This window comes from Rattus norvegicus, chromosome 6 (assembly GCF_036323735.1).
Source record: "Rattus norvegicus strain BN/NHsdMcwi chromosome 6, GRCr8, whole genome shotgun sequence".
NCBI lineage: Eukaryota > Metazoa > Chordata > Mammalia > Rodentia > Muridae > Rattus > Rattus norvegicus.
This window is the reverse complement of record NC_086024.1, coordinates 125,386,558-125,398,722: the sequence shown is the minus strand read 5'-3', so window position 1 is coordinate 125,398,722 and position 12,165 is coordinate 125,386,558. Positions and strand designations below refer to the sequence as shown.

Sequence of the window (12,165 nt, the reverse complement as noted above, 5' to 3'; positions counted from 1 at the left end):
AGGCAGTCAACACTACACTCCCACCCTGGCCAGTTCCTAAGGGAAAGACTGGATATTGGGTTTTAGGTACAGTAGTATAGGAAAGTTTAGGACCAAAGCCTTACAGGGACCCACCCTCCGCTTGCCAGAGACTGTGCACTTGTTCATTTGCACGTCTTAACTCACAGATCTGTACAAATGCAGTGTGGCTAGCTCGTGGCTCTTGAGTGTGATGATTTATATATTTTGGATATGCTAAAAAGTTTTGGTTGATGAGGTTTTTTTTTTTTAACCTTAAAATAAATCTTAATAAACTTAAAATAAGTCTTAGTTAAGTTTTATATAATTAATAAAACCTTTGCAGAAAGTATAATTTGATGTTAATTTCTGATTAATTTTTTAACATTTTATAAAATATAACATGAATACCAAAAAAGACAAATATATAGCTTAATGACTAGAACAAGGCAAAGTGCCCTGAAGTGCCACCGAGAGCAAGAGGTAGGATCTTGCCAGCCTCCTGGAGAGCCCTCCACTGCCCTCAGTCACAGTGGAACAGAATACTACTGTGACGCCTACAGACTAGCCCAGATCTTTCTCTTCCCAGCCCTAAAATACTGCATGTTTAGCATGTCAGTTGCTTTTCTATACTAGATTTCTGGCTTCTTTTCCATGCCCATATGATATACCGGCCATACGCAGTATATCTTCATATATCAACTTTCAGGGGGAGGTCTGAATGTCATAGACTTACCACATAAATTCGTGGTTCAGAGTCTACCTTTTAGCAGCTTTTAGAGCCAGTGCACCCTGCGGGGCCCCTTACAACATTGAGAGTTCTGTTGGGTCAGGTAGAGGTTCTCTGCAGATGGATGGAGGTTCTGTTCTGAGTAGCCCTATGTTAGTCTCCCACTGCTAACTCCTGGGCTGGCAGGAGCTGCCCTGTGCAGCGACTCGATCAGGGTCTCCTGCAGTGCAGCTGCAGCAGATGGTTCAGGACTCTTCCGTACTCCTGCAAAAGGTGCCCTTTTTGTTCTTAGGCAGACTGTAAGGGAGCCATTTTCCTTGTTCTACACAGGGAAGTGTTTGCTCACAGCCAGGAGGCCTCACTCCTGTGAACTGATATTCTTACATCCATGTTGGATTTTGGCAGCTCCATCTTTTGTGTTCACATCAAGGTATTAGAATCCTGGCCATCAGCCAGCATGAATTAAACAAGCATCAAGCCAGAGTCCTTGGCCCAAGGTCATAGCTGCCCAGTACCAAGAATCTCTGACAGCCGTTCATCCACTGGTGCTTGAGCCCTGACTGAACCCTTCCTGGCAGACCTGGTTCTACATGTCTACCTGGGGAACCAATGTGTTCTTCCTGGAGTTCCAAATGGCCTAATCTCCCACCCACCCCCCAGCCCCCCACCCCCCCACCCCACACCACCCCACACCCCACCACATCACCATGCTCCAGGTTTCCTTTTTAACAGAAGTGTGCCTAACAGTAGTGACGATAACAATAGATAGGATTATTCACGCTCAGAGTGACACAGCTCACCGTGTGTGTGTGTGTGTGTGTGTGTGTGTGTGTGTGTGTGTGTGTGTGTGACAGGTAGACTGAGAAGGCTCCAAAGCTCACTGTTCCCTGACATTGCTCCACAGTGATATCCACAGTGGTAGACAGAGCCTTGAGGATGGGACTGGGCTTCCTGTCCCAGCAGTGCCTTGTGCAGCAGGCGCTCATAGCTTGGGACATATAGCTCGGCTTATGTAGTGGGCTTAGTATTGGCACACCCCACCCCAACTTCTCCTGACACCTACTAACAGAACCCTTTTCTCAGCTTCTTTGCGAGGGATGCAGGAGGTCCTGCAGAGGAAGGCACTTCTTGCACTTCAGAGGTGAGTGGGAGTTCGTCTTTTCGCTTGCTGTACGTGGTGACATCTGACTATGATGAATATGGGAGAAGCAGGTATTTTTAAGGATTATGTAAACAGCGTCTTGCCTCCGGGAGTACGTTGTCTTGAGCAGCAAACACGAAACCATGAAGCTGGTATCTCTCGTTGCTCTGTTTGGCTACACTTTTAATCTGTTTATTCACTTGGGTTCTTTTTATTCATTCCTGATAAAGGGATTTCAGCTCGAGAAAGACAGACACTTTGTCTAGGGAGATGGTTCCTTTATTAAAGACATTTGTCATCATCTTGAAAAGAGGCCCCCCGTTTTTTTCCCTGGCTTTTGCTGCGTGTCAAGCTGCAGGCTTTTACAGTAAGAAGTGAAGAAGCTGGAGATTTGAAAGTCTGAAACAGCATCTTAGCAGCCACATCAAGCTCCCGGCCCTACCTCGCTCCACAGTACCTTGGCACTTGTCCTCTCCTTGTGCCTTTCATGAACACAGAGCAATGCGTTATCTTTATAAGAGTTGTGAGTGTCCCGTGCTCACCTGGGCAGTCAGGACCGGCAATGACGCCATCACAGTGTGGGGATGAGGTGCAGGAGGGAAAGGAGTCCCCATGGATGTGGATTGGACCCTGTGTAGAGCCCAGGGCAGTTTTACTTTTACTTGGTTTTACTCATTGCAGATATAATAAGTCACCTGTATTAAATTGGTCCCTGAAAATAGACCCCTATGAGGTAAAATGTAGAGTTGGAATTGATCCTGTTGTTTTAAATACATCGACTTACACTGATTTCCTAAAGCCATATGACTTAGCTGCTTCTTTGCAAACCTCGAGAGCCTTTATCAGCCACCTTGTGAGATCATTTCCTCAGAGTTGCTTAGTTCAGGTCTGTCCTATCTTCCATACGCCTTTTCCTGCAGCCATTATCACTTGGCTTGCTACTCAAAAGTGCCCCTGCCTCATTTCTGTTTCCAGGCAGGCTCGTCCATTACGCCTTAACTTTGCCACTCCTATTCTCCGTTAAAGACAAGAAGCACCAGTCCACATCTGCACAGACCCCTGTCTCTGGGCTTAGCTTTTGCTGTTAGTGTTTCTCAGCCCAGAGCATGAAAGCGTTTCCATTTCGGATGATTCCAGGTTTTACTTTCTCCAGTTCTTATTTGTCAAACCCACACATGGCTGCTTTAGAAAGTGGCCACCACATCTGTTTCACTTTCCTTAAATCAGCACATCTTACTGGTTCTCTAAAAACAGCCACAGTGGTGGTCTGCCTGGGGCTGCCTGTGTAACTGAGGGTTATGTAACAGCTGTTCTGCCGGCCTGAATTCTTTTTTGTTCCTTTTCTGCTTAGGTTTGAATCAAAGAGATTTAACATGTTTGTTCATAAGGCTAAGGGGCAATAAACCCTCCTAGCCTGACTGAGTACATTGCAGAAGGCTAACCTAAGTTACTGTTTGTGTGAAATGCAGAATGGTCTCCAAATGCATACAGTGATTTTAATTCAAGTAGGCACTGTTTTAAAGAAAAAACTTTAAGTAAATGAGAAAGATTGTATTACCTCCTAAACACAAATGATCATTTAAAACCACTTAGGTGAGAAGTATTTTCTACTATGCATTTTATATGTTTCCCCCAAATTTTATTCTGTTATTTTGTTTGTGATTTATGTTGTTTATTTGTTTTGTTTGAAAAGAAAATGGTATATTTAAGAGGGATAGGGTTGCAGATACAGCCTGTGGGAATGAAGTCATAATCATAACTAGAGCCAGGATCTGGAAAGATGTGTTCTCTAAGGCACTCAAAGGGACAATGTCTGAATGTATCAGAGTGGTGAGGCTACATCCAGACATTGAGATAATCAGCTGTTGTTATCCGTAGCCCTGTCACCTCAGCCAGTTCGTCCATGTTGAACAAAAGTATGGTGAAGAAAATGCCATTGTGTACAGGGTTGGAAGCTGTTGCTTCAGTGAACTGTCACATCCTATTGAGAAAAGCAGTCCCGAAGGTGGTGACAGCAAGTGTCATGCATGTACTAGTGAACACTGCTCCTGGGGGAAGTAGTGGCATTACATCATCTGTGTTTGCCACTCGGGGCGGCATGGCATATGCAGCCTCACTTTACTGTGACTCCTCCCCCTAGCTTTGTGTGTGTGTGTGTGTGTGTGTGTGTGTGTGTGTGTGTGTGTGTGTGTGTGTAAAGGATGATAGATTGGGACTGTGCTGTCCTAGAATATAGGACTTTCAGTGAAAACCACCTAGACAAGCTTAAGGTATATAATTAGTGAAAGAGCTCTGATTGAACCATATGTACAATCATGAGTTCTGTGCCCCCTATAATCAGAAATGAAGGGGACTTTGAAAAAATTAGCCAACCAGGGCAGAAGGGTGATGGTATAAAGACCAAGCCTTTGCATCACACATTCCTCCACTCCATTTCTGCTTCTGTCTCCTATTCTGGGTATTCCTAGATAAGGTGATTATAATAGATATGTCATAAATTGTAGTCATCATTGTTGTGAGCTCTATGCTTTAAAAGCCATAATCAAAACTGATCACATGGCCTATATTCTTTGCTCAGCTCTAGACACTGTTGGAGCTGGAATTTAGTAGTCTACTGGATGTGCTGAGGTCTAGCTGGGTGGACTGAATCAGTCATGTTCCAACAGCAGCCCCATGTGCCTGTCTGGGCGCTATGATCACCTATTACACTGTGATGATCCTTTGGGGTTTCTCCTTGTGAGGTAGGAGGAGCTCCTTAAGGAAGGGCACTTATATTATTCATCTCCAGACTCCATAGAGTGTGATGGTACTTCCTCTTCAGATTATGTACTGTAAGTGCTGCATGATACAGAGGGATAGGCAAATGGATGAATGGGTGGACATACATAAGTCAATGGGTAGGTGGGCTAGTAGATGGATGAAAGGGTAAGGCAATAAGCAGGTGGGTGATGGATGGGTGGATGCATGGATTGGATGGATGGATGCATGGATTGGATAGATAGATGGATGGATGGATGGATGGATGGATGGATGGATGGATGGATGGATGGATGGATGGATTGGTAGATGGATGGATGCATGGATTGGAAAGATGGATGGATGAATGGATTGGTGGATGGATGCATGGATTGGATGGATGGATTGGTAGATGGATGGATGGATGGATGGATGGATGGATGGATGGATGGATGGATTGGTAGATGGATGGATAGATGGATGGATGGATGGATGGATTGGTAGATGGATGGATGGATGGATGGATGGATGGATGGATGGATGGATTGGTAGATGGATGGATGGATGGATGGATGGATGGATGGATGGATGGATGGATGGGAGAGTAGGTAGATGGTGAGGTAGCTAGGTTGGTGGATAGAGTGGAATATGGATGGATGGGTAGAAAGATGGGTAGGTGAGCAGATGGGAGGATGGATGGATATATGGATAGCCTCTTTTTCCGTGAGAGAAGAACTGAATTCGTGAAGGTATAGACACTTTGCCAATAGTGCACCTTGAGCATCTTGTGGTAGAATTTTTAGTTGTCTGGCTTTCCTGTAGCAGCCTGGCCAGCGCTCCCACATAAGATGGGTTGTGGAGCTGCTGGATCCATGGAGAATGTTCAGGCTTGCAGCTAATGGGCACTGAGCAAGGGAGAGTAAGCACACCAAAGGGCCCTTTGCTAGGAAGCTGAGCGGCTTGATCTGTCCCACACAACTGCAGCAAGGCATGGGCACCTATAGGGAGCAACCCCCACTTACTTCTTTTTGTTGTCTTTGTCATTTCTCACTTACCCCCTTTCCTTTGCTAAAAGAGTCAACATCATTCATTTTGAAAACAAGGCCCTTAAACTATGTATGTTTTGAGGTACACTTCTTTAGAAATTGGCAGTTGCATTTTTGTTATTAGCCCCATTGGGAATTCTTTAGAAGTCACCGGAAGGCACCCTGGAAACGACAAAATCACTAGCAGCACTCTAGTTTGTTTCTTTTGCAGGCCCGTGGTTAGCAGTTCATAATGCTTTGTTAAGACCAGGATGGGGCCTTTGGCCATAACTAAAAAAATATCCACACTCTGCATTCACCAGATCAGCTGCCAGCTTCTTAACTCCATTGGCATTGGATAGAAACAACCATGACTTAACAATTTGTGGAAAAATACAGACTGGGCTGAGAAAAATTATAGTTCTGACAAATTATTTTTGATGGCTATAGAAACCTGACTTTATTGTTTTTAAAAGAAGATGAGATAAAATAAATTACCTTACATAATAAAGTTTCTTCATAATCGATTTGATAGTCATTTTCATTGGATAATTGGCAAAGACAGAAACTATGACATGTTCACCTTCCTTATCAACACCAAAGACAAACCCTTTTATGTGTAAATGCACAGAGAGCCAGTGCTTGTAAATCATGCAAGCTGGAATATAGTGATGGGTTCACAGCCTCCATCTCTTAAGCCCAGGGCAGAAAAGTCCAGAGGTTGTGGCTTGTAGCTAGGCTGCTAGTAAGGTTCCTCAGGAGTGAGTTTGCTTTGCTCAGTATTAGCAAAAGGAGCCACAGGGCTCAGTGGGTAAAATGCTCGCTGTAAAGCATGCAGTCCGGAGTTTGATTCCTGGGGCCCACATAAAGGCTCGGTGTGATGCTGCGGCTCTCTCCAGTGTGAGAAGGTGGGGCAAGGTGGATCCCTGTAGCTCAGTCAATCTAGTCATGAGTGTGAGCCCCACCATCAGGGAGAGACCAGGCAGAGAAGGGGAAGGGGATGAAAGAACAATCAATCAAACAGGTACTTGTATCTTCCAGTACATGCACAGACTTGTGTACACACACCTCCAGAAGCACATATAGGTAAGCTTACTTGCACACACTTGTGCACATACTCCTCCAGATGCACACACTCAGGCAAACTTACCTGCACATATACATATACAAGTAATAATACCTCTTTTGTACATAAATTCAAAGGTTTGGAAAAGGGAAAACCCCAGTCCTGCACAGACAGCATTTGCCCAAACAGTGCCCCCGGTCATGGATTTTGCTTGTTTTCTGGATTGTGCATGTTAGAAGTCTTTCTTTTCCCATGGAAAACTAACAGTTAATTAAAAGGCCTTGTGCCTATAGAAAGTTTGCAAGTTGGCCACAGATGACTTCGTAATGATTTAGCTTTCTGTTTCATCTTGAATTTGCTTTCTCCTGGTAGAAGTGCTTCCTTTGATCACTGAGTGTTGTCAGAGCAGAGATGGCTGTTTGCTACCCAGGACCCACAGTTAGTAATTAGTCTCTTCCCTGGTCCCTCTTACCTAAGTCGTAAGTTTCTTTTTCTTTTCCTACCAGTCTGTTAAATGCAGAAGTAGGTCCTGTAAACTATCACATTTTGAATTGCTTCTGATGAAGTACAATTAACATTCACATAAAAGCCAGAAAAGGATGGTATTTGCAGTCTGCTAGGCAGCCAAGACAGCCTCTTTGCATCCCACAGCAGGGCCAGGTAATGCTGTCAAGTCAATGTCCCACCACATTCTCACCCAACACAGTTACAGGATCACAATCAGTAACCTGCATGGGATTTAGCAGTTCTCAGGACGAATGAGCGTCTTTCTCGTCTCCTTATTCATAAAAACACAAACCTCATTTTATAAGCAAAGCTGGTCTGTGATTTTCATGTGGTTCTTTCTAAAATATAGAAATTTGGATGAAGTAGTGTTAAGGTCACCCCAAAGGTAGCCAAAGTAGCATTGTCTGGTCTTGGGTTTACACTGAGAAAGGGTGAACAGCTCTTCAGCTGCTTTTACCTGCACACTTGATTTTACCATGACCCAGGGTGACACTTGTGCTTCCTCTGTTTAGCTAAGGAGGTGCATCTGTTGGAGAAGCCAGACCTTGGGCCTGTCGAGTCCTTGTCTCTAGGCTCCTCCACAGTCTGGGAACCTCCATGGCCATTTTAGCTGCTGAACAAAAGCCAAAAATATGTCCCTGTGTCATCTGTGTATGGCATAGCATGCATTGGTGATGTGGGGGAAGGGTTAGGGAAATGATACATAGTTCAGCTGAAATGTGGTGTTGATGCCAAAATGCAGACGAGAAGACAGTTTATGGTAGAGCAAACAAGTGTGGCCTGATGTTCTAACAGCGGTGAATTCTCCTTCAGGGCCCACAGCCTGTCACCTACAGACCACCAAGCGGCTTTCTACCTGGCTCTGCAGCTCGCCATCTCCAGACAGGTCAGTGTTTACCATGCGCCTGAGCCTGGGCGCAATGTCCCCTTCCAGCTCCTTCAGCTAGAGCCGCCATAAGGCCTCCCTTCCTTAACTGACGCTGGCTGGGAAGCTGGGCAGTGCTCTCCAAGGAAGCTAACTCCTCCCAGAAAAGACCTCATGGTTCAAGTCAGTTTGATCATGTACTGGAGACGAAGAAGGCCCAGGCTGCGTTCTTGAGAATAGATCCACAGATCTAGAGGATCCAGCCCGGGGTCAAATGTCAACATGAATGCAGGACAGGGCATGTACCCTGACTCCAGGGGTCACCAAAGAGCCTTTGGCCTTTGCTAACAGGGACGGAGTAGTGAGCCCCGTGCTGAGCTTCATGGTTGGGGTTTAGTCACTAATTGTCACAAGGGTATTTATGCATAACTGGAAAATGCCAGAAGGTATCAACGAGCTCACCAGGTGCAGATGACGTGAGCACTCACACTGTTGCGTCTTCTTGCAGAAGGCCAAGTTTTACTGGCCCTCGTCTTCTTAGAGGCCTCTTGTGCTGCCTTTCTCATTCCAGTACCCCTCCCCTTCTCCCTCCTACCTGTTCCTGAAACTATGGCCATATGCTTGCCAGCCCACCAGGTGCAAGTGTTGGTGGTGACCCCAGCACATCCCTGAGTACAGAGTGGAAGAGGGAATCTGATGTCGGCTCTGGAGATATGCCATTCCTTCTAGGCTAGGCTGCAGTTTGCATTACCCTTTCCCATTGCCTCGGAATAGCGTTAAGAGAGGGCTCCCATTGGCAGCCTTGGAACAGAGGCCAAGACACCTACCTAGAAAGGTCTGTCATGGTGGAGTATGGCTCACAGCTGCACTGACCAGGAGCTACTGCTAGAGCAGAGGTGTGCTGATCACTGATCAGAGCCTCCTTGAAGCTCCTCATGGAGCCACCTTCCCTATAGAGTATCAGTCCTTTTCACTGGAGGTTACAGGAGGGGAAGACCCATGCCTGCCATTGTTGTTGCCCTGCCTTGACACTTGAAACACTGCTTGGTATGTGTTTGACACCCAGAAAGACTTTTCGAATGAAGGAGCCAGCTCTGAACCCCTCTAAAGGCATCATTTCGAGCCTCCATCCCTGTCCCTAAATATTTGACCATCTCTGTAAGCCAGCACAGTGAGGATGGCTGCCTTTGTCTCCCTACTTCAGGCTGAGGGGCAGTCACATAGGAGGCTGACACCCTAAGTGGATAAGTAATTGGAGTCTTCTAGGTACGCCTATCCACAGGGATTGTAGGCATGTAACGTTGAAGCGCCAGGGCTTTAAGCGAGTGTTGACTGGGACAGATGTTATGACACTCCTGGAGAGGGGTCAGAACAGCCGGAGTCACCCCCTTCTCATCACTCAGTGGGGTAAAGTGCTCAAGTCATCTCAGCTTCTGTTCTTGAATGTCCTCCCTGCCGATGAGTCATGTGGCCAGCTCTAACAGCCATGACTATAGGGTTCCAAAAGAGCCTCATAGCCAACACTTAAGGCATAGGTCCGTGTAGAACTGAGCTCAGAATGGAAAACCTGGAGGCTTTGGAAAAGGAAGCCATGGAATCTTCTAAGGGCTAAGGTTCCTGACGATTTGGGAAGAGTCAAAGGATAGAGTTGGAGGCCACCCGGGAGTCCCCTGGGCAGGCTTGTCAGAATGCCCCTGTCCCTAGCTCTGTTTTGAAATCCAACTTGAGATTCTCCTTTCTATTGAACCCGTGAGATCTAAGTATCTAACCAAACATGTGGCCCTGGGCTTCATGCTTCTAAAGAACATGTTGTGAGGCTGAGGAGATGGCGCAGTGGACAAGGTGCTGCTCCCTGGCACTCATGTAACAGCCAGGTACAGTAGCCTCTGTAGCCCAACACTGTGGGGCAGACACTCTAGATTCAGTGAGAGGTTGCCTCAAAAAGTAAAGGTGGAAAGTGGTGGAGGAGACATCATGCCAACCCCTGGCCTCACCGTGCACATGCACAGGCAACACACATGTATACACCACACACACAAGAACATGTTGAGCAGCTGTCGTGCCCGTGACCAAGGTTGAATTTGGATACATCTGCTTTGCAAGAGCTCCTGTAATTTGTTTCTGGCAGCCACTTATTTTGGGCTGTTGTTTGGAAAGGTGTGGAGTTTTGTTTGTTTGCATATTTCCTTCATGACCAGTGAGGATCCAAACATCTGGTCCTTAGAAAATTCTGCTAAAGGTTTCATGGCTTATGAAGTACTTTAATTTCAATAATGCTCTGAAAGGGAGAAGGTTCAACTAAGGCAGTTTAGTTCCATTAAGAATCCCTGGTAGCTTGTCTGTGTCTCCATTTACAGTGAAATCATCCTAGACATAATCCAAAGTACATCTGTTCTGTGGGGAACAGGTTTCTTTAGAGAGAGGGAAAGGTGGGGTCTCTCCTGTTCCCTCGTCCACCTGTCCTTGCTGAGGAGGATGTGACCAGCGTCCTGCCATGAAGATTCCTATGTGAGTGCAGCGTGATAAAACAGCTCACAGTAACCCTGTGTAGCCATGGCCCCTGTATGACTGTGCTTAAACAAGCTCTTTGGTTCTGTTTTAAACCAGATACCAGAAGCTCTCGGATACGTTCGCCAAGCTCTTCAACTCCAGGGTGATGACGCCAACTCCCTGCACCTCCTCGCTCTCCTGCTGTCAGCCCAGAAGCATCACCATGACGCTCTCAACATCATCGACATGGCCCTGAGCGAGTACCCAGAAAATTTTATGTAAGTAATCCCACCGCTGATCATCCCTTACTCTGGAATTACTGAATGCGCTTCACTCTCCTCCTTTCTGGTCTGTCAAATATGAGACCTTCATGGATACTCAAGGAGAACAGAGAAACTGTCACTCCGGGTTTTTCTCTGGCTGCTTAAAACCAAGCTGCGTCCTAGGTGTCCTAACACAGCTCCCATACCCCACCTGTTCTCCTCTGTGCCCCCTCAAGCACCCGATCGTACCAAGATGATAGGCGAAGAATGTGATAGTTACCAAGAAGAACAGTGAGTGATACTAATACCAATACACTTGACTGACAAAGCTGTTAAACAAACACTGACTTGGATTAAGATGTGTAGCTCTCTGAGCCTAGGTTTAGTATCTAGGAGATACAATTTCTTGAATAAGTTAATATTTATACATACTGTAAGAATCATCATCATAAGCAGTCACAGGCTTGAGCCTGCCTGGCCATCACCACGTCTGGCCTCTGAGTCACCTTTTTTATTGAGCCCATGAGTGTGAGATTCATTGACTGCATGCCTGGTGGTTAGGCCTTGTGGAGAACACTGTCTTCTGGGCTACAGGGTTACCATTTTATCATGGGTGGAGCTTACTTACCAGTACACAGTGGCTAGAAATAGTAAACACCCCTGCAGGCTGGAAGGTTCTAATTGTCTACATGACTGCAGATCCAGTAACAGGGTAGGGACAGCTTGAGGGAAGGGGGGCAGTGTGGGTGGGAAGGAATGTGGAGGGTGGCCTTGCTTTCTCTGGTTTCAGAAGTGCAGCAGTAGCGTTTAAATGGGTCACCTCTAGCTTGATCTCCCCGCCTCATCCCCTCCTGGTGGTTTTAATCAGTGCTTTTTCAGCAGCTCCCCTTGGAAAATCGGTTCACACATTTCCACTACAAACATCTCTTTGTCTTCAAGGAAAGGGCTCTTCTCCCCATCTCTCTATAATCCAGAAAGCCTGTGGCTGAGATTTCCTTGTAGGCTCAGCTCTTTCAGTGTGAACTAAAGAGCTTTTCTGCAGTTTTGCTTCTTGCACATCTCAAACTTGCTCTTGTGACACCTGCACATGTCTGTATTTCATCCCACGATGTTTAGCCCTATAGAATTGCAGTGATTAGATTACATTTTATGGTCCTTTCTCCATTTTGATAAAGTGGCAGCAACGTGATAGAATTGAACTTGATCTCCCTCTTCAGTATTTATAAAGTGGACGTCTCTGACTCCTCCCTCCAGCACACATGTGCCCATGCATCTGTGCACACCACTCCCCTCCTTAGATCCTTCTCTCAAGCATGGGGTTCCTGTTTCGGTAGCCACAGTAGCA

The 12,165-nt window shown here is 46.1% G+C and overlaps 1 protein-coding gene across 9 annotated transcripts in view; it reads left to right on the top strand.

Moving 5' to 3' along the window:
- Ttc7b (tetratricopeptide repeat domain 7B) overlaps window positions 1-12,165 on the top strand; it is a 211,833-nt gene that overhangs the window by 130,121 nt on the left and 69,547 nt on the right. For all 9 annotated transcript variants that reach the window (XM_039112527.2, XM_063262123.1, XM_039112520.2 and 6 more), the window contains 3 exons: window positions 1,811-1,868; window positions 8,016-8,088; window positions 10,675-10,835. In XM_039112527.2, the coding sequence (XP_038968455.1) occupies window positions 1,811-1,868; window positions 8,016-8,088; window positions 10,675-10,835 (292 nt within the window). The remainder of the gene's footprint in view (window positions 1-1,810; window positions 1,869-8,015; window positions 8,089-10,674; window positions 10,836-12,165) is intronic.